This window comes from Spermophilus citellus (assembly GCF_964194105.1).
Source record: "Spermophilus citellus genome assembly, chromosome: 2".
Classification (NCBI taxonomy): domain Eukaryota; kingdom Metazoa; phylum Chordata; class Mammalia; order Rodentia; family Sciuridae; genus Spermophilus; species Spermophilus citellus.
Window position 1 is genome coordinate 250,739,554 of NC_138183.1, and position 21,217 is coordinate 250,760,770.

Sequence of the window (21,217 nt, forward strand, 5' to 3'; positions counted from 1 at the left end):
CCATTAAAATAGTGAAACAGAACATTGAGAGATAACGGTTTTTATGTATTTTAATTTATATTGCTAGATGAACAGCTGAGCAGTATTAAGAACCAATTTACCAGCTGGCCATGGTGATGGGTGCCTGTAATCCCAGAGGCTCAGGAGGCTGAGGGAGGAGGACTGCAAGTTCAAAGCCAATCTCAGAAATTTAAGGAGGTGCTAAGCAACTTAGTGAGAACCTAGCTCTAAATAAAATAGAAAAAAGGCAGGGGATGTGGGTTAGTGATTAAGCACCTGACTTCAATCTCTGGTACACACACACAAAAAAAAAAAAAAAAAAAATCACCAATTTTTGTGTTAACCAGTTAGCAAAGTAATCCACAGCCAGGGTTTGCAACATTTTCTGTAAAGGGCTACACAGCAGATATTTTAGGCCATGTAGACCATACATCTCAGACTCAACTATTCGGTTTTAATGTGAAATGAATTGTAGGCAATATATAAATTAATGTGGCTATGTAATAATGAAACTTTGTGAACACTGAAATTCAAACTTTATATTTTCAGGTCATAAAACATTCCCCCAATCATTTAAAAATGTAAAAACCACTCAGTCCATTGGCCATTGGAAGATTAGCAGGGGGTTGCCTTTGGCCCACAGGCCATCCTTTGACAGATCTACAGACCTCAAAATGCTCACTGTGGACAATTTTCCCAAGATAATGGGAAGTTACACTTTCCTTTTTTTCTTCCAGTACTGGGGTTGGAACCCAGTGGCACTGTACTGCTCAGATACATTTTTGAGACTGGGTCTCCCTGTGTTTCTGAGGCTGGCTTTGAACTTGCAATCCTCCTGCCTCAGACTCCAGAGCCACTGGGATTATAGGCGCCCGGCTCTTCGCCTATTTAAACACTCCTATATATGTTTTGTCAGACCTGCCCTGTCCATCTCCTTTATCTTCAAGTTTTTAGATTCTACGGACTCTATCACCCATTAATAAACTAAAAACTTACTCTTTAATGTTTATATTATTATTTATTATCCAGCGTCTCTTCTCACCCTCCACCCCATGTGAAGACAGAGATATTAATTTTGTTCGCTGATTAATTCCCTGCACCCAGAATAGTGCCGGAACACGGTGGCAGTTCATTAAATATTCTTCCAATGCATGAGTGAATAACGTTATGAACTATAATTTTTTGGCGCGGTACTGGGGATGAAAGCCAAGGGCGCTCTGACACTAAGCTACATTCCCAGCCTTTTAAAATTTTTCAGACAGGGTCTCGCTCAGTCGCCAGGCTGGCTTCGAACTTGCATCCTCCTGCTTTCGTATGTACTATTCTTAATACCAGAAACCTAAACTCCAATGCAACAAAAAAAAAAAACTTCCGTGAATTTCCATGCCTTGGAATGAAGCTAGCAAACTTGGCGGGGCAGTCCCCTTAGTTCCATCCACTCCTCCAGTTTCCGAAACAGCTACTTCCCGCCCTCCGGGGCCGCGCCCGCGCCGAGCACGCGCCGCTCGCTCCCGCCGCCACTAGGCGACGCCCCTACACAGCGTCTGAGCCCAAACACAAATTCCACGTGATTCGCGTCGCACCCGGTGGGCGTCACGTGACGGACTCAGTTTTCCTCCAATGGCTGTGCAAGTTGTGGAGAATCTACTTAGGACCCGGCCCGAGGCGTAGATCTCCCCGTAGGGCAGCGGAGTCTCGCCAGGGACTTCTCTTAACTAAGCTTCGGAGGGCCCAGGCCTGCGCCGCGGTCAGTCCCGGAAGTGACCTCTCCCAGAGGGGCCGGAAGTGGCAGTGGAGGGAGGGAAGATGGCGGAGGTGGTGAGTCCGGTGCCCGGGGCGGGGCGGAGGGAGCCAGGGGAGGTGGGTAGAGCCCGAGGCCCCCCAGTAGCCGACCCTGGCGCCGCGCTGTCTCCCCAGGGGGAGATAATCGAGGGCTGCCGCCTACCGGTGCTGCGGCGGAACCAGGACAACGAAGATGAGTGGCGTGAGTGACGTCGGGGGGCGGGGCCAAGGAACCTGAGGGCGAGGGGCGGGAGGGAGTCAACCGAACCCCCGGGATGGGGAGGGGCCTCTGAATCCTGGGGCGGGCGGGGCAAAGATACTCTGGGGGGAGGGGCGTGGCTTCTAGCCGCTCCGAGATGGACAGGGCGGAGCTTGGAGAGGGGGTGACACTTGGTGACTGAAAGGGGTTTGGGCGAGAGCTTGTAAACGGTGAGGCATAGGGATCCGGCCTGGGGGTGGGGTTCAGGTCGTAGAAGGGTGGTGCCTCATGGTCTGAGACCCCTGCCTGTGTTGTTCTCACAGCCCTGGCCGAGATCCTAAGCGTGAAGGACATCAGTGGCCGGAAGCTTTTCTACGTCCATTATATTGACTGTGAGTTCTGGGCCTGGGTGAGGTGGGGCTGCAGGGTAGTGTGGGGGACAACCTCTGGCATTCCTTCCTGAGCCATTCCCACTGCTGCAGTCAACAAACGTCTGGATGAATGGGTGACCCACGAGCGTCTGGACCTAAAGAAGATCCAGTTCCCCAAGAAAGAGGCCAAGACCCCCACCAAGAACGGACTTCCTGGGTCCCGCCCCGGCTCTCCGGAGAGAGAGGTGGTGAGTAGGTCCCTACTTCACCTTTTCTCTCCTGCCTCCTCCTTCTCTCATCTCTTGGCCTTAGGGGCTCCTGGATGGGCAGGAGGCAGCACCCTTCCTCCTTGACTTCAACTTGCAAAGAATGGGGGCCAAATTGCAGATGTAGCTTCCAGAGTCCAGGGACTATTCTTGTGTCCTTGAGAAGGCAGAGGGTGGGGTTTGATCACTCCATGCTGAGGGGCCCTTCCCCTTTGCCATCCCACCACCATACCCACCCCAGAGGAAGACCCTGGACCTATTTCTACAGCCGGCCTCCGCCCAGGCCAGCGGGAAGACATTGCCAATCCCGGTCCAGATCACACTCCGCTTCAACCTGCCCAAGGAGCGGGAGGCCATTCCCGGTGGCGAGCCCGACCAGCCGCTCTCCTCCAGCTCCTGCCTGCAACCCAACCACCGCTCAACGGTACCCTCAGCAATTCCAGGGACCTTGCTTTCTTCTCAGGTCCCACCTTCTCTACCTTCTGACCCACCTTTCTTGGTTTCTCTCTGCAGAAACGGAAGGTGGAGGTGGTTTCCCCAGCAACTCCAGTGCCCAGCGAGACAGCCCCAGCTTCAGTTTTTCCCCAGGTAAGCCCCCACTTCATCTCTTCTTCTCCTTTCTGTACTCTGGCAGCTTCCTTTAGGCTTATCTCACAATCACTCATTCTATTCCTACCATCTCATCTGCAGAATGGATCCGCCCGTAGGGCAGTGGCAGCTCAGCCCGGACGGAAGCGAAAATCGAATTGCTTGGGCACTGATGAGGTGGGTCTGTGGAGCAGCACAAAAGGGAAGATAGGGGAAAAGGAGGGGATATACAGAGTGGAGAGTTTAGTCAGCAACTAGTTTAAAAGTTAATACAAGGGCTGGGGCTGTAGCTCAGTGCCTTGCATGTGAGGCACTGGGTTTGATCCTTAGCACCACATAAAAATAAAGAAAGGCTTGCTCTCCATCTACAGCTACAAAAAAAAAAAAAAAAAGATTTAATGAATCGTCATATACTACCAGAGAAATGAAAAGCTGCACTCCTTTTGTGTACAATGAACCAAAATGCATTCTGTCCTCATGTATAATTAGAATATATATATTTTTGGGGGGCTGGGGATGTGGCTCAAGAAGTAGCGCGCTCACCTGGCATGCGTGCGGCCTGGGTTCGATTCTCAGCACCACATACAAACAAAGATGTTGTGCCCGCCGATAACTTAAAATAAATAAATAAATAAATATTAGAATATATTTTTTTAAAAAAGTGCTGTGGCTCAGTGGTAGTGCACTTGGCTGGCATGTGTGAGACACTGGGTTCAGTTTTCAGCACTACATATAAATAACAACCGAAAAAATATTTTTTAAAAAATAAGTAAATAAATGAGGAGGGCTGGGGTTGTGGTAGAGTGCTTGCCTGGCACGTGTGAGGCACTGGGTTTCTCAGTACCACATGAAAAATAAATAACTGGGTGTGGGGGCGGCCACAGTGGCACACTCCTTTAATCCCAGCAGCTGGGGAGGCTGAGCAATTCAGTGAGACCTGTCTCTAAATAAAATGCAAAATGGGGCTGGGAATATGGCTCAGTGGTTGAGTGCCCCGAGTTCAATCCCTGGCAGAAACCCTCCCTAATAAATAAATAAATAAAGCAAGCAAAGGTCAATTAACTAAAAAATATATATTATTTAAAAAAAAAAAAGTAAATGAGGGGTGATGCATAGTGATGGTGGGATTAGGAGCCAGGCAGAACACTGCTCAGTTTAGTCACTGAGTGACCTTTTCCAATTATCAGTTTCTTAGTTTTGGTTTTGTATTTGGGAAAGTGGGGATTATGGCTTTCCTCATAATGTGGTTATTAGGCTTGAAAGAGGAAGTATGTGGCAGGGCTGTGAGCTATAGTGTCCTGTTGAGCCATCTTGTAAACCTGTCATCTTCCACTGGTCCTGGGCAGGACTCCCAGGACAGCTCAGATGGAATACCATCGGCACCTCGCATGACTGGTAGCCTGGTGTCTGATCGAAGCCACGACGACATTGTCACCCGGATGAAGAACATTGAGTGCATCGAACTGGGCCGGCACCGCCTGAAGCCGTGGTACTTCTCCCCGTACCCACAGGAACTTACCACTCTACCTGTCCTCTACCTGTGCGAGTTCTGCCTCAAGTATGGACGTAGCCTCAAGTGTCTGCAGCGTCACTTGGTAAGAGGGGTCCAAGGAAACTGCCCTCTCAGTGCCCCAACACCTTGCCCTTGCCCCTGATCATCTTCTCTTCCTCAGACCAAGTGTGACCTGCGACACCCTCCAGGCAATGAGATTTACCGCAAGGGTACCATCTCCTTTTTCGAGATTGATGGACGGAAGAATAAGGTCAGTGGCTGGGGGCAGTAGAAGCAGCTTACTTTCATTTTTCATGCTCAGGAAAACTGACCAGTCTGGCCAACAGAATATTTCAGCCTGTTTTAATTGAATTCTTACTGTAGGGCAGGTGCTGGGGGAAACATAGATGACCAGAAATAAGAGAAAATCTCTTGCTCTAAGAGCCCATGGCCCATGGCAGACACAGATTTGCCAGCAGCTACTTAGTTCGCAACGTGAAAAGTATCATGAAACACAAGGTGGGTTAGCAGGGTCCAAAATGCTTCATAGAGATGACCTTGGAGCCCTGACATGAAGGGGAAAGTGGGTAAGAGAATCCAAGCAGTGAGGTTCTGAGGGGAGGCACATCCCTACAGGGATAGCATGTATTGAGAGACAAAAGCCACTCTGGTTAAAAGGCAGAGGAAAGGGACTGGGATTGTAGCTAAGTGGGAGAGCACTTGCCTAACATGTGTGAAGCACTGGTTCAATCCTCAGCACCACATAAAAATAAATAAATAATAAAGGTATAGTGTCCATCGGCAACTTAAAAAAAAAAAAAAAAAAAGGCAGAGGAAAGGGAATGAGGCCAGGCTATCAGAAGGGACAGAGCTTAGGTGACAGGAACAAGATCAGTGGGGTGGCATGAGGGGTCACAGCAAGTTTAAGTCTGCACCAGTGGGAAGAAAGAAGAAACCTGGAAATTGCTGAGACTCACCTGGTGGGGGAGCTGTGGCTGGGGTGCAAAGCAGGTAGTTAAACAGCTAGGTGAATCTCCACTGAAAGCGAAGTTGAAGCAGCAAGATCCATAAGTTGTTGGTAAAACGCCTAAGACCACTTTTTGGTTAAATGTCAGGATTCCTTATCTCTCCCACAGAAGAGTCAGTCAGTTCCCAACAGGTGTGTGTTAAGGTTAGTGTGCAGGTTAGTGTGTTAAGGTTTTGATGGCCAGGTTCCCAAGACTTGCCACATGGGCATAGTTTCTCTCATTAACCTTGGTTCATGTCTGATTTCATGGAGACATGTCACTGTTGACAGTTTTTAAGTAGAGCAGGGTGCAGTGGAGGCCCCCAGGCCAAGTTTAGGTGCAGGAAGAACAGGGAGCAGGGGGAATCTGTCCAGCTTGCCAGAGAGGCAGATGCCAGCATGGGGCCAGTACACAGGCTCCTGGACACCGAGTAGCTCTGCCGAAGCAGCAAGGAGGGCCTGACTGGTGGAGTGGGTTAGGCCCCAGGCAACCTGGAACATAGCACAGAGAAGTTCTCCAGAAGGGTGACAGGTTTTTTCCTTTGCAGAGTTACTCCCAGAATCTGTGTCTTTTGGCCAAGTGTTTCCTCGATCATAAGACATTGTACTATGACACGGACCCCTTCCTCTTCTATGTCATGACGGAGTATGACTGCAAGGGCTTCCACATTGTGGGCTACTTCTCCAAGGTCAGCACTCACCCTTGCTGTCTCACAGCTCTGCCCTGAGCCAGGTCCCTCCCCTCACTCCTGCTTCTCTGGAATAGGAAAAGGAGTCCACAGAAGACTACAATGTGGCTTGCATCCTGACCCTGCCTCCCTACCAGCGCCGGGGCTATGGCAAGCTGCTGATTGAGTTCAGTGAGTATGTGTGCTGCCCGGTTGGGGCTGGGGCTGCAGGCAGGCCCAGACCTATTGTCAGTGCACCTCAGTGGTGCCTCACCTGCAGATGTGCCAGATTGCTGTGATTTTCAACCCTGGCTGTGCAGCCCTGTCACCAGGAATGCCAGCCAGAAATAAAGGTGGGACTCTACCAAGGTCCTCTTCCTTCTCAGGGTAACTGCCCTGTTTTTTGGAGTAGGTTCTCAGCCTCCACTGTTCCTGGGCTAAGATTCCAAGTACCAGCCCTCTTTCCCAAATCTATTTCATCTGCTCCTACTCAGGGCCCGGGAAAACGTAGTGAACTCCTGTTGCTCATCTATCTGGGTTTGTGCTACCATACAAGTTGTTAGGCAAGAACTAGAAGTTAATATCCCCAAGTGTCCAATGAGCCTCAAAGGCAGTAGGTATTTAAGAACTGGTTAACTCACCAAACTGATGTAACCACAGACTTGAGCCCTGCTCCTTTATTCCTTTAGGTCAGTTCCTTAAAGCCCAGAACTATGCTCCTCTTTATACACAGGCTCTTCAATACCCCCAACCTTGAGACCAACTTCCCCCACTCACCACTCTTAGAACTCTTGGGATAACCAAGTTCTGACTTGGAAGACAGGGAGGAAGCCTTAGGTTCTTTGCCAGGTGAAGACAAAGACTTTGACCTGACCAAGGTCATGGTCTATCTAAAAAATTTTATTGGTTGAATAGTACCAAGATGGGGTCATGTTCTCAGGAAACACTCAGCCTGGTAGAACAAATGGATCCTTAAGGAAACTCAGTAAATACTTCTGTGGAGATGGGATGTGGACAAGGTATTTATTTCTGACTAGCAGGGCAAGAGAAACATCATTGCAGGCAGCTCAAAGGGTGGGTGGATGTTCACTGGGGAGGATGTTCCCTGTAGTTGCAGAGGTGAGTATAGCCTCCAGGGACTCCGATCAGGACTCTGCATGCAGCGTGGACCCAGCAGAGTTGAGTAGGAATCCAAGTGTGCCCTCCTTCCCTTATTGTTTTCTCTCTCTGGACACCAGCTTCTTTGTCCTTTTTGCCATAGGGTGGTTGGTTAAAGTCACAAGAGATTGGGCAAGAAGATAAGGCTAGCCAGTAAAGATGTAGCAAGGGCAGGGAAGGTTAAGATCTGTTTTGAGGCCAATTATAGCTGAAGATGAGGGAGGGCTTCTATAAAATAGCAGATACTCCAGGACCTTGACAGGAGAATGTAAACTCAGCTGAAGAGTTGTGAGGCCACTCTACTCTGATTGAGGGTCTTGCCAAGGCCCTCAGTCAGCATAAGAAAGAAGGAAAGGGCCACTTCAGAGGTCAGCTACCTTGCTCCAAGGAATGACCTCTCTTGGGCTTGAAAAGTCCTTGCATCTTAATGCCACCCAGCCAAGCCAAACTGGCATTAGAACTGCTCACACTCCCAAGGTCACAGCTAAGGATCTGAGTGCATGGAGAGTTCAGGCATCTTTAGGCCTGGGTCAGAGATGAGGGTGTCTCTTAGTTCCTTGCAGACCAAAAAAGACTTGGATGATAAAGGAAAACCAATGGCTCTTTCTTCCCATAAGCCATTTTTTATGCATTTCCCCTACCCATAAGCCTGCACTGGCTCCTGAGCACCCATCTACTATAGCTGCTCTCAGTGCCCCTAGCCACAGATGAAGGTAAATACTCAGACCTTTAAGAGGGAATTGAGGGACAGCAGAGATAACTGTAGTATTAGGGACGAGGTAGCTTGACTCTGCAGTCTGTGTTCTTATATATTGTTTGTGTGGATTTGTGATCACTTACCATCCTCTCCTGCTCCATTGCTTTAGGCTATGAACTCTCTAAAGTGGAAGGGAAGACAGGAACCCCAGAGAAGCCCCTCTCAGATCTTGGCCTCCTGTCCTATCGAAGTTACTGGTCCCAGACTATATTGGAGATCCTGATGGGGCTGAAGTCAGAAAGTGGGGAGAGGCCACAGATCACCATCAAGTGAGCTGGGCTCTGCCTACCTGGGGGTGCATGGCATGGCTTATCTGTTTCTGGGGAGAGATGGAAACCCTCAGAGGATCTGACCTTTACCCTCCCACAGTGAGATCAGTGAAATCACCAGCATCAAGAAAGAGGATGTTATCTCTACCCTACAGTATCTCAACCTCATCAACTACTACAAGGTAGGGGGTGTGCTGGGGCAGACAGGTGAGTAGGGTGCTCAGGGCAGGACTTGCATAGGCTGACCACCCGCTGGACCCATCTCCTACCCAGGGCCAGTACATCCTCACTCTGTCAGAAGACATCGTGGATGGGCATGAACGGGCTATGCTCAAGCGACTCCTTCGAATTGATTCCAAGTGTCTGCACTTCACTCCAAAGGACTGGAGCAAGAGAGGAAAGTGGTGACCAGGCACTACCCATACCAGTGCCAACAGAACTGGTAGAACTGGGGCTGAAAGCCCATTCTACCCCCACTGGGGGTCTGAAGAGGCATGCTAAGGGAGACAAGACTGAGGACAGCTCCAAGAGGGGATAGGCCTGGGAGGGGTCAGCTGATGGACAGCACCAATGTGAGCTCAAGGCTCAGGACAACTCCAGGGTCAGCTGGCTACAGGCCCAGGCCTGCTCTGAACCAGGGACCAGAGCCAGGCAGTTGTGTACAGTGAGATGGGGGTGGGGGCACTGTACAGAGGGCTGGTAATTGTAAAAATTCCTTTTGTAAAGTAGGAGCTGGGGGTGTGGTGGGTACTGGCTGCAAAAAATTCTGACCTTTCTTGCCCCCAGCAATAAATTGTTTCTATAGGCCAGAGCCACTAGAGGTTCTTGTGGGAATGGGACCCATGCTGGGTAGGGGCACCAAAGTACCCAAAGACTCACAGATACTGTGAAGAGCTCATTTATTGGGATGATGGAATCGCAGGCTCCAAAGTGAAGAGCCGGTTTACTGTTTTGAAGGAATCAGTGGCTTTCAATTTCAAGCTCTGGTTTTCAGTCCTCAGGCACCTGTGCGTGAATCTGCAACAGGAGTCACCTCTACTATAGAGTTTCTAATATAGTGGCCAGGTGGGGAGGGACGAATGATACCCACTTCTAGAAAGGCCAGTGGTAGGGAGGCCATGCTTCCCACACTGCCCAGTCTAATTCTCCAGGGCCAGGCTCCATTGGCCCTGCAGTGCTCCCCAGCCCTAAATCTCCAAATCCCCCAAGGGCAAGACTGGAGCTGGGGTAAACAAGAAGAGGAGGGTGTACTCACCGCTTCAGCGAGGCTGGGCCAAGCGAGGGCCCCATGCACTTTGGCATCCGGGCCAGGGGCGGTCTCCAGACCCCACAAGGTGAAACTGCTGAAGCTGCCAGTGGCTCCGATAAAGCGGTCCTGGGAAAGGAGCCAGGCTCAACATTCGGGACGGGGCTCCTGCCCGCACCCCCTGCAACCCTGTCCCCGCGCTTACGAATTCTCGCTCCAGCGACTCTGGGGCTTCCACCAGCTCCTGCTCATCTCCCTCGCCGTCACTCTCTGAGCTCCCGGAGAAGTCCTGCTTCCCCTTCAGCCTCTCTCCCCGGTCCTCCGTCACCATCACGTATCCTGTGAAGCCGGGCGGCACCGCCGCTTCCTCGCCCCGTAGGCTGCGGCCCCGAAATGACACCTGGAGTCCTGCAGAAGGGAAGCGCGGGACCCGGGTCAAGACCTCCCCGCCACCTCCGGGGGACCCCGCTGCCCGGGAGCCCCGGCGGGCGCGGGGGCTGCCGGGAACGCGGACCAGCTGCGAGGCTCACCGTCGGGGCCCTGGCGGACGGCGGGCGTGAAGAAGCGCCCCACGGGGGCGGGCCCATTCACCAGGACCTCGCAGGGCAGGAGGTGCAGCGTGGCTGGGGCCGCGTCGCACAGCGTGACGGGGCGCAGGTGGATGCGTTCCTTCTCCACCACCGCCTCGCCGCGGCATTCCATCCTCCTGGCGCCGCTTGGGGCCGAGGGCAAAGCTGGCGCGGGAAGCGCGCAAGGCCTGTCGGGAGGCGGGGTAGGTCGGCGCGGAGCCTCTGGGAAGCGTAGTTCTTCCCCTTTGCAAGCCCTGCCTCCCAGCGGGAAATCAATGGTATGCGAAATCACTCCAAAATCATGTCTGAACACTGGCAAAATATGAGCATTATCCAAATCACAAAAATAACGAAATTCCCTCTTTCTTTTATAATATGGTGACTTATTTGCGGGGGAAGGGTGCTAGGATACTGCGCTTAGTGAACATAGGGGTGCTATGAGCTGCTTCCTTTTTTATTTATTTGGAGACAGGGTCTAGCTAGCCTTGAACTTGTGATCCTCCTGCCTCAGCTCCTGAATAGCTGGGCTTATGGGTGTGTGATATGGTGCTCAGAAGATTTATTTTTTAAAGTACAATGCTAGACTCCAGCTAGTTTTCTTTCCTTCTACTTAAGATTTGTGAGGATATCCCATCATATGTGATAGCCTCACTTGTTTTTTTTGGGGGGGTTCTATTTGGTTTTGGGGATTGAACCCAGGGGCCACATCCCCAGCCCTTTTAAAAATATATTTTTTAAGTGTTGATGGATCTTTATTTATTTTTATGTGGCTCTGAGAATCAAACCCAGTGCCTCACACATGCTAGGCAAGGGCTCTACCACTGAGCCCTCCCCAGCCCTTTTTATAGTTTACCTTTTATTTTGAGATAGAGTCTAGCTAAACTGCTGAGGGTGGCTTTAAACTTGCAATCTTCCTGCCTCGACTCTGGGATTACTGGCAGGCACGACTGTGCTTGGCTTGAGATAGCCCCACTAGTGTCAACATCCAATCCGAAGAAAAGCCCCTGCTTCCTTCAGCCCTTCCCCAAATCACTGAATAGAAACACATCGCATATGCCCTTCCTAACATCCTGAGGCATATGCCTTAAAGTATATTGTGCTAGGAATGTACTGTCAAATTACCATTTTGTGCTTTTTCTATTTTTGGTGCTGGGAATGAAACCCAGGGCCTCATGTATGCCGAGCAAGATCCTACCATTCAGCTACACATCTCTAGCCTCCAAATTACTGTTTTTAAAGTCACTTGAAATAATTCTTTCTGTGATTATACCACCAGCTGGATCCTTAGTTAGGATCACTAGTTTCATTTTGCTTTTGACTTTGAAAGATAGTTGTTTAAAATTTCACTTTTGTTTTATAAATACATGATTATTTACATGCTTTTGAAGTCAAATCTTTAAAGTAATATATATTCAAAGGAAGTTAGTGGCATTCCTTGTTCCATCTTTTTTTTCTCCTCCCATAAGTAATCTTTTAAAATATTTAGTTTTTCTTCCCATTTTTAAATTTTTTTTTAGTTGTAGTTGGACACAATACATTTATTTATTTATTTATTTATTTATTTATTTATTTATTTATTTATTTATTTATTTATTTATATGTGGGGCTGAGGATCAAACCCAGGGCCTCACATGTGCTATGCGAGTGCTCTAACACTGTGCCACAACCCCAGTTCCACTTGTTTACTGTTTTAAATTGTTAATAACTTTGTGTATATTGGATTCACCTTCCTAATATTCTGTTGAAGATTTTTGCACTTATGTAGTTTTCCCTTCTTGTAAGGTCTTTATCTCGTTTGGGGATTAAGGGCATGTTGACCTCATACAATGGGTTAGGAAGTATTTCCTCTGCTTCTAGTTCCTGGAAGAGATTGTAGAGAATTGTCATTTCTTTCTTAAAAGTTTTGTTTTGTTTTAAATATTTATTATTTTTAGTTGTAGTTGGATACAATATCTTTTATTTTTTATGTGGTGCTGAGGATTGAACCCAGGGCCTCACACATACTAGGTGAGTGCTCTACCGCTGAGCCACAACCTCAGCCCTTGTTTTTTTTTTTAATATTTATTTTTCGGCGGACATACATCTTTCTTTGTATGTGGTGCTGAGGTTCGAACCCGGGCCGCACGCATGCCAGGCGAGCGCGGCTACCAAGCTTGAGCTACATCCCCAGCCCTTGTTTTGTTGTTTACCAGGAGAATTTACCAGGGAAACCACTGGGTCTTCCTTCTTTTTTGGAAGGTTATTAATTATTAATTCAATTCTTTAATAGATATACACCTATTCAAATTATATATTTCTCTTGTGTAAGTTTTGGTACTTTGTATTGCTCAAAGAATTGATCCACATCATTTATCAAATTCACAAGCATGGAATTGTTTATTTAACGTCCTTTTAATTGTCCATGAGATCCATAACAGTGACCCCTCTTTAATTTCCAATATTAGTAATTTGGATCTTCCCCCCTTTTTAAAACTGATTAGTTCAACTAGAGATTTTTTTTTCAATTTTAGCGATGTTTATAGAACAAATTTTCAGTTTTATGGATTTTTCTGTTTATTTCCTAAAGTCTGTGAAGTGCATATCAAAAAGCACGTGCTTAGCATGTGCCCTAGGTGTGACCCCTAGTGCTGCAGAAAATAAATAAGCATCTTATGGGAGCTGTTTTGTGACTACAGAAATAACTTGTTCCTCATCGTACTTTTGCCTACTTATCTGATCATTCACTGATGATTCTTGCCTGAAACAGTTATTGCTGATGGTGATTTTCTACTTCCATCATTCCTCCTACAATTATTAGCTGATGTTTGAGAGCTGTCCCTTCTCCCTCATTTATTTATTCAACTACTTATTTATGGGACTGAGAGTATAGCTCAATGGTAGAGCACATGCCTAGCATGTATGAGGCCCTGGGTTTGATTCCGAATATGGCCAAAAAGTAAAAAAAAAAAAAAGAATTGCTTATTCACATCAACATGGTTATGTGGATATTTACCCATTGGTTTTCATTTACTAGTGTCATTTTGTTGTTGTTGTTATTGCTCAGTTTGACCATTGAGAGGTCCTTCAATTTTGCTGCCCTTGTACATTCAATATGCCCCCTAATTTAAAAATAAATTATAGACATATAATTCATATACCATAAAATTATCCCTATTAAACTGTAAAATGTCGGGGCTGGGGTTGTGGCTCAGCAGTAGAGCACTTGCCTAATGTGTGTGAGGCCCTGGGTTTGCTCCTCAGCACCATATATAAATAAATAAATACAACAAAGGTATTGTGTTGAACTAAAACTAAAAACAAAAAAAATTAACTGTAAAACATAATAATTTTAGTGTATTCACAAGATTGTGAAATCATCACAAATTCCAAAATATTTTCATTGCTCCAAGGGGAAATGTCATTCATGACCATTTACATACCCCATCCTCTGGCAACCATTACTTTACTTTCCATCTTTATGGATTTGCGTGTTCTGGACATTTCATATAAATGGAATCCTATAGTATGTGACCTGTTGTGTCTGGCTTCTTTGGTCACTTAGCATAATGTTTTAAGGATCCACAGAAGATCTAGCGGTATGTTAATATTTTTCTTTTGCAGTACTGGGGGTTTAACCCAGGGGCGCTCTATTGCTGAGCTACCTCCCCAGCCCTTTTTATTTGAGACAGGGTCTCACTAAGTTGCCTAAGCTGGCCTTGAACTCGTGATCCTCCCACCTCAGCTTTTTTTTTTTTTTTAAAGAGAGTGAGAGAGGAGAGAGCGAGAGAGAGAATTTTTAATTTTTTTTTTTTTTTTTTTTAGTTGGCGGACACAACATCTTTGTTGGTATGTGGTGCTGAGGATTGAACCCGGGCCGCACGCATGCCAGGCGAGCGCACTACCGCTTGAGCCACATCCCCAGCCCCCACCTCAGCTTTGATAGTAGCTGGGATTAAAAGAGTGTGCCAACCACACCTGATTCTTTTATTCTATTTTGTGGTTATGAATAATGTTATAATGTGTAGATACACCACATTTTGTTTATCCATCAATCCACTGATGGTACTGGAGTTGTGCTATGTTTTAAATGTTTGTGTCTCTCCAAAATTCATGTTAAAATATAATCCCCAGTGTAGCAGTATTAACAGGTGGGGCCTTTAAGAAATGATCAGGCCTTGAGGGATCTGCCCTCATGAATGCAATTAGAAACTTCACAGAAGGGCTGGAGTGAACTAATCAGGCCTCATTTTGCCCTTCTGTCTTGTGCTATGTGAAGTCAGAGTAGCAAGGCACCAACTTGGAAGTAGAGACCAGGCCCCATTAGCCATGAACCTGCTGGCACCTTGATCTTGAACTTCCAGCCTCCAGAAGTGCAAGAAATAAATTTCAGCTGGTTTGGTGGCATGTGCCTTTTATCCAGTGACTTGGGAGATTGAGGCAAGAGGATCACAAGTTTGAGGCCAGCTTGGGCAACTTCTTCAAATTTAAAAAAATTAAAAATTAAAGAGCTGTGTATGTAGCTCGGTGGTATGAGTGCCCTGGGTTCAACCCCTACTACTTAAAATGCAAAAACAAAAATAAATTTTAATTGTTGATTAATTACCCACTGTATGGTATTTTGTAATAGCAGCACAAATGAACTGAGACTTGCTTTAGCCACTTGTAGCTATTATGAAAGATGCTATCATCAATATTTATGTACAAGGTTTTGTGTGAATGTGTTTCCAATAATTTGGGGTATGTACCTAGGAGTGTGTATTAGTCAGTAAGGGGTGCCATAGCAAAATACCACAGACTGGTGGCTTAAAACACAGGGACTTATTTTCTCACAATTCTGGAGGCTAGACATTCTGATGAAGCTGCCGTCAGGGTGGGTTTCTGGTGAGGCCTCTCTTCCTGGCTGGTAGATGGCCACCTTCTCACTATACCCTTATATGGTCTTCTCTATGTGGTGAGAAGGAGTTCTCTGCTGCCTCTTCCTCTTATTTTAAGGACACCATCTTATTTAATTTGGGTCCCATCCTTAGTGACTCCACAATATAGTCACATTGTGGTTTAAGGCTTTGACATGGTTTTGGGGGTGGAGGGACATAATCCAGTCTAAACAGAGTGGAACACCTGGTATGTAATAAGTTTATGTTTACATTTTTAAAGAACCACTAAATGTTTTTTCTCCAAAGTAGTTGCATTATTTCAACATTGCCACCATCGATGAGTAGGGAGGAGTTCCAGTTGGTCCAGATCTACTGTCTTTTGAATTACAGCCATTCTAGCAGTTGTGAGGTGGTGTGCCATGGTGGTTTTATCTTGAGTTTCCCTGATGACTAAGGATTTTTTTTTTTCTAGTACTGGGATTAAACCCAGGGGCACTCTACCAATGAACTGCATCCCCAGTTCTTTTTATTTTTTATTTTGAGATGTAGTCTTGCCAAGTTGCCTAGGCTAGCCTCAAATTTGTAATCTTCCTACCTCAGCCTCCTGAGTAGCTGGGATTATGGGCGTGTACCTCTGTGCTCAGCATGACTAATGATTTTGCACATCTTTTAATGTACATTTTTAATGACATTTGTACATCTTCTTTGAAGAAATGTCTATTCAAATAATTTGCTCATGTTTTATTGAGTAATTTGTTTTTTATTGTTGAGTATTAAATTTTTTTATACTTTCTGGATATCAGACTCTGTTATCATTACCAATTTTTTTTTCCATTCTGGGGTTGCCTTGTTACCCTGTTAATAGTGTCCTTTGATGCACAATTTTAAAAAATTTGATGAAATATAATTCACCTAGTTTTGTGGCTTATGCTTTTCAAGTCAGGTCTAAGACACCATTGCCAAATCCAAGGTCATAAAAATCTACCCCATCTTTTCTTCTAAGAATGTTATATTTGCTCTTACACTTAGATCTTTGATTCATTGTGAATTAATTTTTTCATGCTGTGTGAAGTAAGGTCCAGCTTCATTATTTTGAACATGAATATCCAATTGTCCTAGTCCTATTAATGAGACTGTTCTTCCACCATTGAATGACCTTGACATACTTGTCAAAAGTCAGCTGTCCACATGTTTCTTTCTGGGTTTTCAATTTTATTCCATTGGTTTATATGCCAGTCTTCCACTAGCAGCACTATTTTGATGACTATAGCTTTGTAGTAAGTTTTGAAATCAGAAAGTTTGAGTTCTTTCTTTTTATAGATTTCATTTTTTAGAGTAGTTTTAGTTTGACAGCAAAATTGAACAGAAGGTACATAGATTTCCTGTAGGCCTCTGCCCTCACACAGATAGTTCTTTTTTTTTTAACATATTTTTTTAAAGACAGAAAGAGAGAGAGATAATTTTTTAAATATTTATTTTTCAGTTTTCGGTGGACACAACATCTTTACTTTATTTTTTTTTTTTTTAAAGAAAGAGTGAGAGAGGGGGCTGGGGATGTGGCTCAAGCGGTAGGTAGCGCGCTCGCCTGGCATGCGTGCGGCCCGGGTTCGACCCTCAGCACCACATACCAACAAAGATGTTGTGTCCGCCGAGAACTAAAAAGTAAATATTAAAAAAAAAAAAATTCTCTCTCTCTCTCTCTCCTCTCTCACTCTATCCTTAAAAAAAAAAAAAAGAAAGAGTGAGAGAGGAGAGAGAGAATTTTTTTAATATTTATTTTTTAGTTCTCGGCGGACACAACATCTTTGTTTGTATGTGGTGCTGAGGATCGAACCCGGGCCGCACGCATGCCAGGCGAGAGAGCTACCGCTTGAGCCACATCCCCAGCCCTCTTTATTTTATTTTTATGTGGTGCTGAGGATCCAACCCAGCGCTCGGCGCATGCCAGGCGAGCATATTACCGCTTGAGCCACATCCCCAACCCCTGGATAGTTCTTTTCCCACTGTCAACCTTCCACCCAAGCCAGGGCTGTAGTCACCCCAAACTTGGGAGCAGCGGTGTTCCCACAATGGAGTGGCTCAAATCATGCTGAGAGGAGGCCGGTGGGATTCCAAAGTAAGGAGCTCTAAACATCAGCATGACCAGTTCACAGCACTGATCCGGGAACCTGGAGGGCTGCAGGATATCCTTGAGACGATGGAAGGAAACTGGAGTGTGCCACTGAGGCCTGCCCTACACAGACAGCGGGGTGTGGAGTGCATGAGGATTTAAGAAACTAGGCTTAGGGCCAGGGCTAGTTTCTTTCAGTGTTTTGGGCAACAACCTAGACATTTTTCTCAGTGCCTGGGAATGTCCAGGCTCTGGCTTAGGCTCAAGCCTGCTGGGAAAATTGTGCAACAGGCATTGTATTACTCAATCAGATAGGAGAACAAGTAGGGAAAACTGAGGGAATCTATAGACACATTTGTTAACAAGGAGTAGACTTACATTGCCTCATCATTATCACCCAATGTCCATAGTTTATCTTCTGAGTTCACTCTTTTTTTGGGTGGGTACCGGGATTGAACTCAGGGGCACTCGACCACTGAGCCACATCCCCAGCCCTTTTTTGTATTTTATTAAGAGACAGGGTCTCACTGAGCTGCTTAGTGCCTCATTTTTGCTGAGACTGGCTTTGAACTCACGATCCTCAGCCTCAGCCTCCTAAGCTGCTGGGATTACAAGCATGAGCCACTGAGCCCTGCTTGAGTTCACTCTTGGTGGTATACCTTCTATGAGTTTTGACAAATATATTACAGATGTATCCAGACAGCTTTCTATCCCTACAATTGCTTGAAATAACCAGTTTATTAGTATATTTATTTTGGAAGCTTTCAGTCCAGGACTGGTTGGTCCTTTTCCTGTGTGCCTGTGGCAAGGCAGCATCTCAAGGTAGAAGCACCTGGCAAGAGCAAAACTGCTTGCCTCATAGCCAGAACACTGGGCAAAAAAAACATTTTCTTTTTTTTTTTTTAAATATTTATTTTTTAGTTATAGGTGGACACAATGTCTTTATTTTATATTTATGTGGTGCTGAGGATTGAACCGAGTGCCTCATGCATGCTAGGCGAGCGCTCTACCTCTGAGCCACAATTCCAGCCAAAAGACATTTTCAAAAGATGAAGCTTAGGGCTGAGGATGTGGCTCAAGTGGTAGCGCGCTCGCCTGGCATGCGTGCGGCCCGGGTTCGATCCTTAGCACCACATACAAACAAAGATGTTGTGTCCGCCGAAAACTAAAAAATATTAAAAATTATCCCCCCCACTCTCTTTAAAAAAAAAAAAAAAGATGACGCTGATAAAAGTAAAAGACTGTTGTCCAAGCCAGCACAGTGATGCATACCTGTAATCCCAGCAGCTTGGGAGGCTGAGGCAGGAGGATCGTGAGTTCAAAGCCAGCCTCAGCAAAAGTGAGGTGCTAAGCAACTCAGTGAGACCCTGTCTCTAAAATAAAATATAAAATAGGCCTGGGAATGTGGCTCAGTGGTCACATACCCGAGTTCAATCCCCAGTTAAAAAAAAAAAAAAAAAAAAAGACTGTTGTCCAAAATATACAAGAACTCAGAAAATGTAGCAATAAGAAGACAAAGAGCCCAATTTAAAAAATGGGCGAAAGGCTTGATGACCCTCACCAAAGAAGTTCTACAGTTGATGGCAAGTAAGCAGATGAAAAGATGTTCAACATCATGTGGCATTTAGGGACTTGCAAATAAAAGCAATCAGATACCAATAGAATGTCCACAATCCAAAACACTGACAACATCAAATGCTGGTGAGAATGTAAAGCAAGAGGAACTCTTACTCTTTGCTCTAGGAATGAAAAATTACACAGCCACTTTGGAAGATAGTTTGGTGACTTTTTACAAAACTAAACATACTTCTGCCCTATGATCCACCAATTGCATTCCTTGATATTTACCCAAATGAGATGCAAACATATCTACATAAAAACTTGCAGGTGGATGTTTATATTACTTTTATTCATATTTTCCCAAACTTGGTAGCAACCAGATGTCCTTCTGTAAATGAATGTATAAACTGATGCATCCATATATTGGAATATTATTCAGTGCTGAAAAGAAATAAGCTATCTATCCATGAAAAGGCATGGCTCAACCTGCCTAAAATGCATATTATTAGTAAAAGAAGCCAATCTGAAAAGGCTACATGCTGTATGATTCCAACTATGTGACAGTTGTGAAGAAGCAAAACCTTGGAGACAATAAAAGGATCAGTGATTGCCAGCAGAAAGGGGAAGGAGGGGTGAATAGGGGAAACAAACAGGATTTTTAGGGAAGTGAAGCTACACTGAAAGATACTATAATCCTCTTGACAGTGTTCTTTTGCAAAGACACACACACACACACACACGCACACACACACACACACACACACATACATATTATATATATTTAGATAGATAGATCAAACCCAGGGCGTCACACATGCTAGGCAAGCATTCAACCACTGAGTTACATCCCCTGCCCAAGATTTTGATGAAGTTGATGCCCAACTTTAATGAAGTTCAGATTCTCAGTTGTTTCCTTCATATTATCATGACTTTGATGTTCTATCTAGTGTCTTCTAGATACCCAAGGTCATCTTTTCCTATACTCTCTTCTATAGTTTTGCCCTTTACATTTAGGTTTATGATCTATTTTAGTTGATTCCTGTGGGGGTATAAGGTCTGTATCTAGATACATTTTCTGCATGCTCAGCACCTTTTATTGAAAAGACCATCTTTGCTCCATTTGTACTGCCTTTACCCCTTTGTTAATGGTCACTTGGCTCTACTTATGTAGCTCTATTGCTAGGTCCTCTATTCTGGTCCATTGATCTATTTGATTACTATATAGTAATAGTAGTTACTATATAGTAAGTCTTGAAGTTGGGTAATGCCAGTCCTCCAACTTATTTAATATTATGTTATCTATTTTGGTCTTTTACATCTCTGTATAAAATTTATAGAGTTAATTTATCAATATAAAAATAATAACTTTCTGGAATTTTGATTGATATTGCATTGGAACTGTAAACCCAGATGGGAAGAGCTGACATCTTGACAATACTGAGTCTTTCTAACCATGAACACAGAATATCAATCAATTTATTTAGTTTTTCTTTGATTTCTTTCACCAGAGTTTTGTAGTTTTCTTCCTACAGATCTTGCACATATTCCGTCAGGATTATACTCAAGTGTTTCATTTTGGGATGAGATAATGTATATGACATTGTGTTTTCAATTTCAAATTCCACTTGTTCATTGCTGATATATAGGAAAACAATTTTCTTTTTTTTTTCATTTTATCAACCTTGTCTCCTGCAACCTTGGTATAATTATTTATTAGTCTCAGGAGTTTTTTGTTGTTGTTGTTGTTGTTGATTCTTTCAAGTTTTTTACAAAAATAGTCATATCATTTGTAAACATAGTTTTCTTTCTTTCTTCCCAATCAGTATACTTATTTCATTTTCTTGTCTTACTGCACTAACTTGGACTTATAAAATGATGTTGAAAAGGATGGTAAGAGGAGTATCCTTGCCTTGTTCCTGATCTTAGCAGGAAAACTACTTTCTCATCTTTAAGTATGATGTTATTCATAAGTTTTAAAATAGCTGTTCTTCTAAATGGTAAATACTAGGTTACAAATACTTACACAATATTTTCTACTAGTGTTTATAGTTATAGCTCTTGTCTTTTTGACTTTAGGTCTGTTTTGAATTAAAATGTATATGGCAGAAGGTAGAGGGACCATTTTTAAACTTTTCATGTGAATAGTCAGGTTTCCAGCAGAATTTGTTAGACAGAATGTTAACTTTCTCAATGACTGTTTTGTAATCCTCATAAAAAATCAATTAGCCAAATGTATGTATATTTTTTCAGTTTCTAAACTCTATTACATTAATTTATGTGTTTATCAATATTTCTGTATGATACTGTCTTGGTCAGTTTAGTT

General features: G+C 44.8%; 3 protein-coding genes across 7 annotated transcripts in view; 1 reads left to right on the plus strand and 2 right to left on the minus strand.

Annotated features, from left to right (window-relative positions):
- Positions 1 to 1,679: 1,679 nt before the first annotated feature.
- KAT5 (lysine acetyltransferase 5) lies at positions 1,680 to 9,367 on the plus strand. Of its 5 annotated transcripts, XM_081281862.1 has the most exons (14): positions 1,680 to 1,818; positions 1,918 to 1,984; positions 2,305 to 2,373; positions 2,464 to 2,600; positions 2,860 to 3,042; positions 3,132 to 3,206; positions 3,309 to 3,383; positions 4,553 to 4,801; positions 4,880 to 4,969; positions 6,253 to 6,393; positions 6,471 to 6,564; positions 8,397 to 8,556; positions 8,657 to 8,738; positions 8,830 to 9,367. In XM_081281862.1, exons 1-14 carry the CDS (start codon positions 1,807 to 1,809, stop codon positions 8,962 to 8,964), a joined length of 1,569 nt encoding a protein of 522 aa, XP_081137988.1. In that variant the 5' UTR covers positions 1,680 to 1,806; the 3' UTR covers positions 8,965 to 9,367. The 5 variants fall into 5 exon arrangements, with proteins under 5 accessions (XP_081137988.1, XP_081137986.1, XP_081137987.1 ...); XM_081281860.1 differs by having other exon boundaries at positions 1,680 to 1,984; XM_081281861.1 differs by having other exon boundaries at positions 1,680 to 1,984; positions 2,887 to 3,042.
- A 71-nt stretch (positions 9,368 to 9,438) lies between these two features.
- On the minus strand, positions 9,439 to 10,561 carry RNASEH2C (ribonuclease H2 subunit C). Its single transcript, XM_081281908.1, has 4 exons — positions 10,333 to 10,561; positions 10,008 to 10,210; positions 9,812 to 9,931; positions 9,439 to 9,573 (listed from the first exon to the last, which is right to left on the minus strand). The coding sequence occupies exons 1-4, from the start codon at positions 10,502 to 10,504 to the stop codon at positions 9,547 to 9,549; spliced, it is 522 nt and encodes a 173-aa protein (XP_081138034.1). The 5' UTR covers positions 10,505 to 10,561; the 3' UTR covers positions 9,439 to 9,546.
- A 7,847-nt stretch (positions 10,562 to 18,408) lies between these two features.
- LOC308642694 (uncharacterized protein) overlaps positions 18,409 to 21,217 on the minus strand; it is a 61,275-nt gene continuing 58,466 nt past the window's right edge. The window contains exon 3 of the mRNA XM_081281880.1: positions 18,409 to 18,499. The gene's annotated coding sequence lies outside the window, so the exon portion shown is untranslated. The remainder of the gene's footprint in view (positions 18,500 to 21,217) is intronic.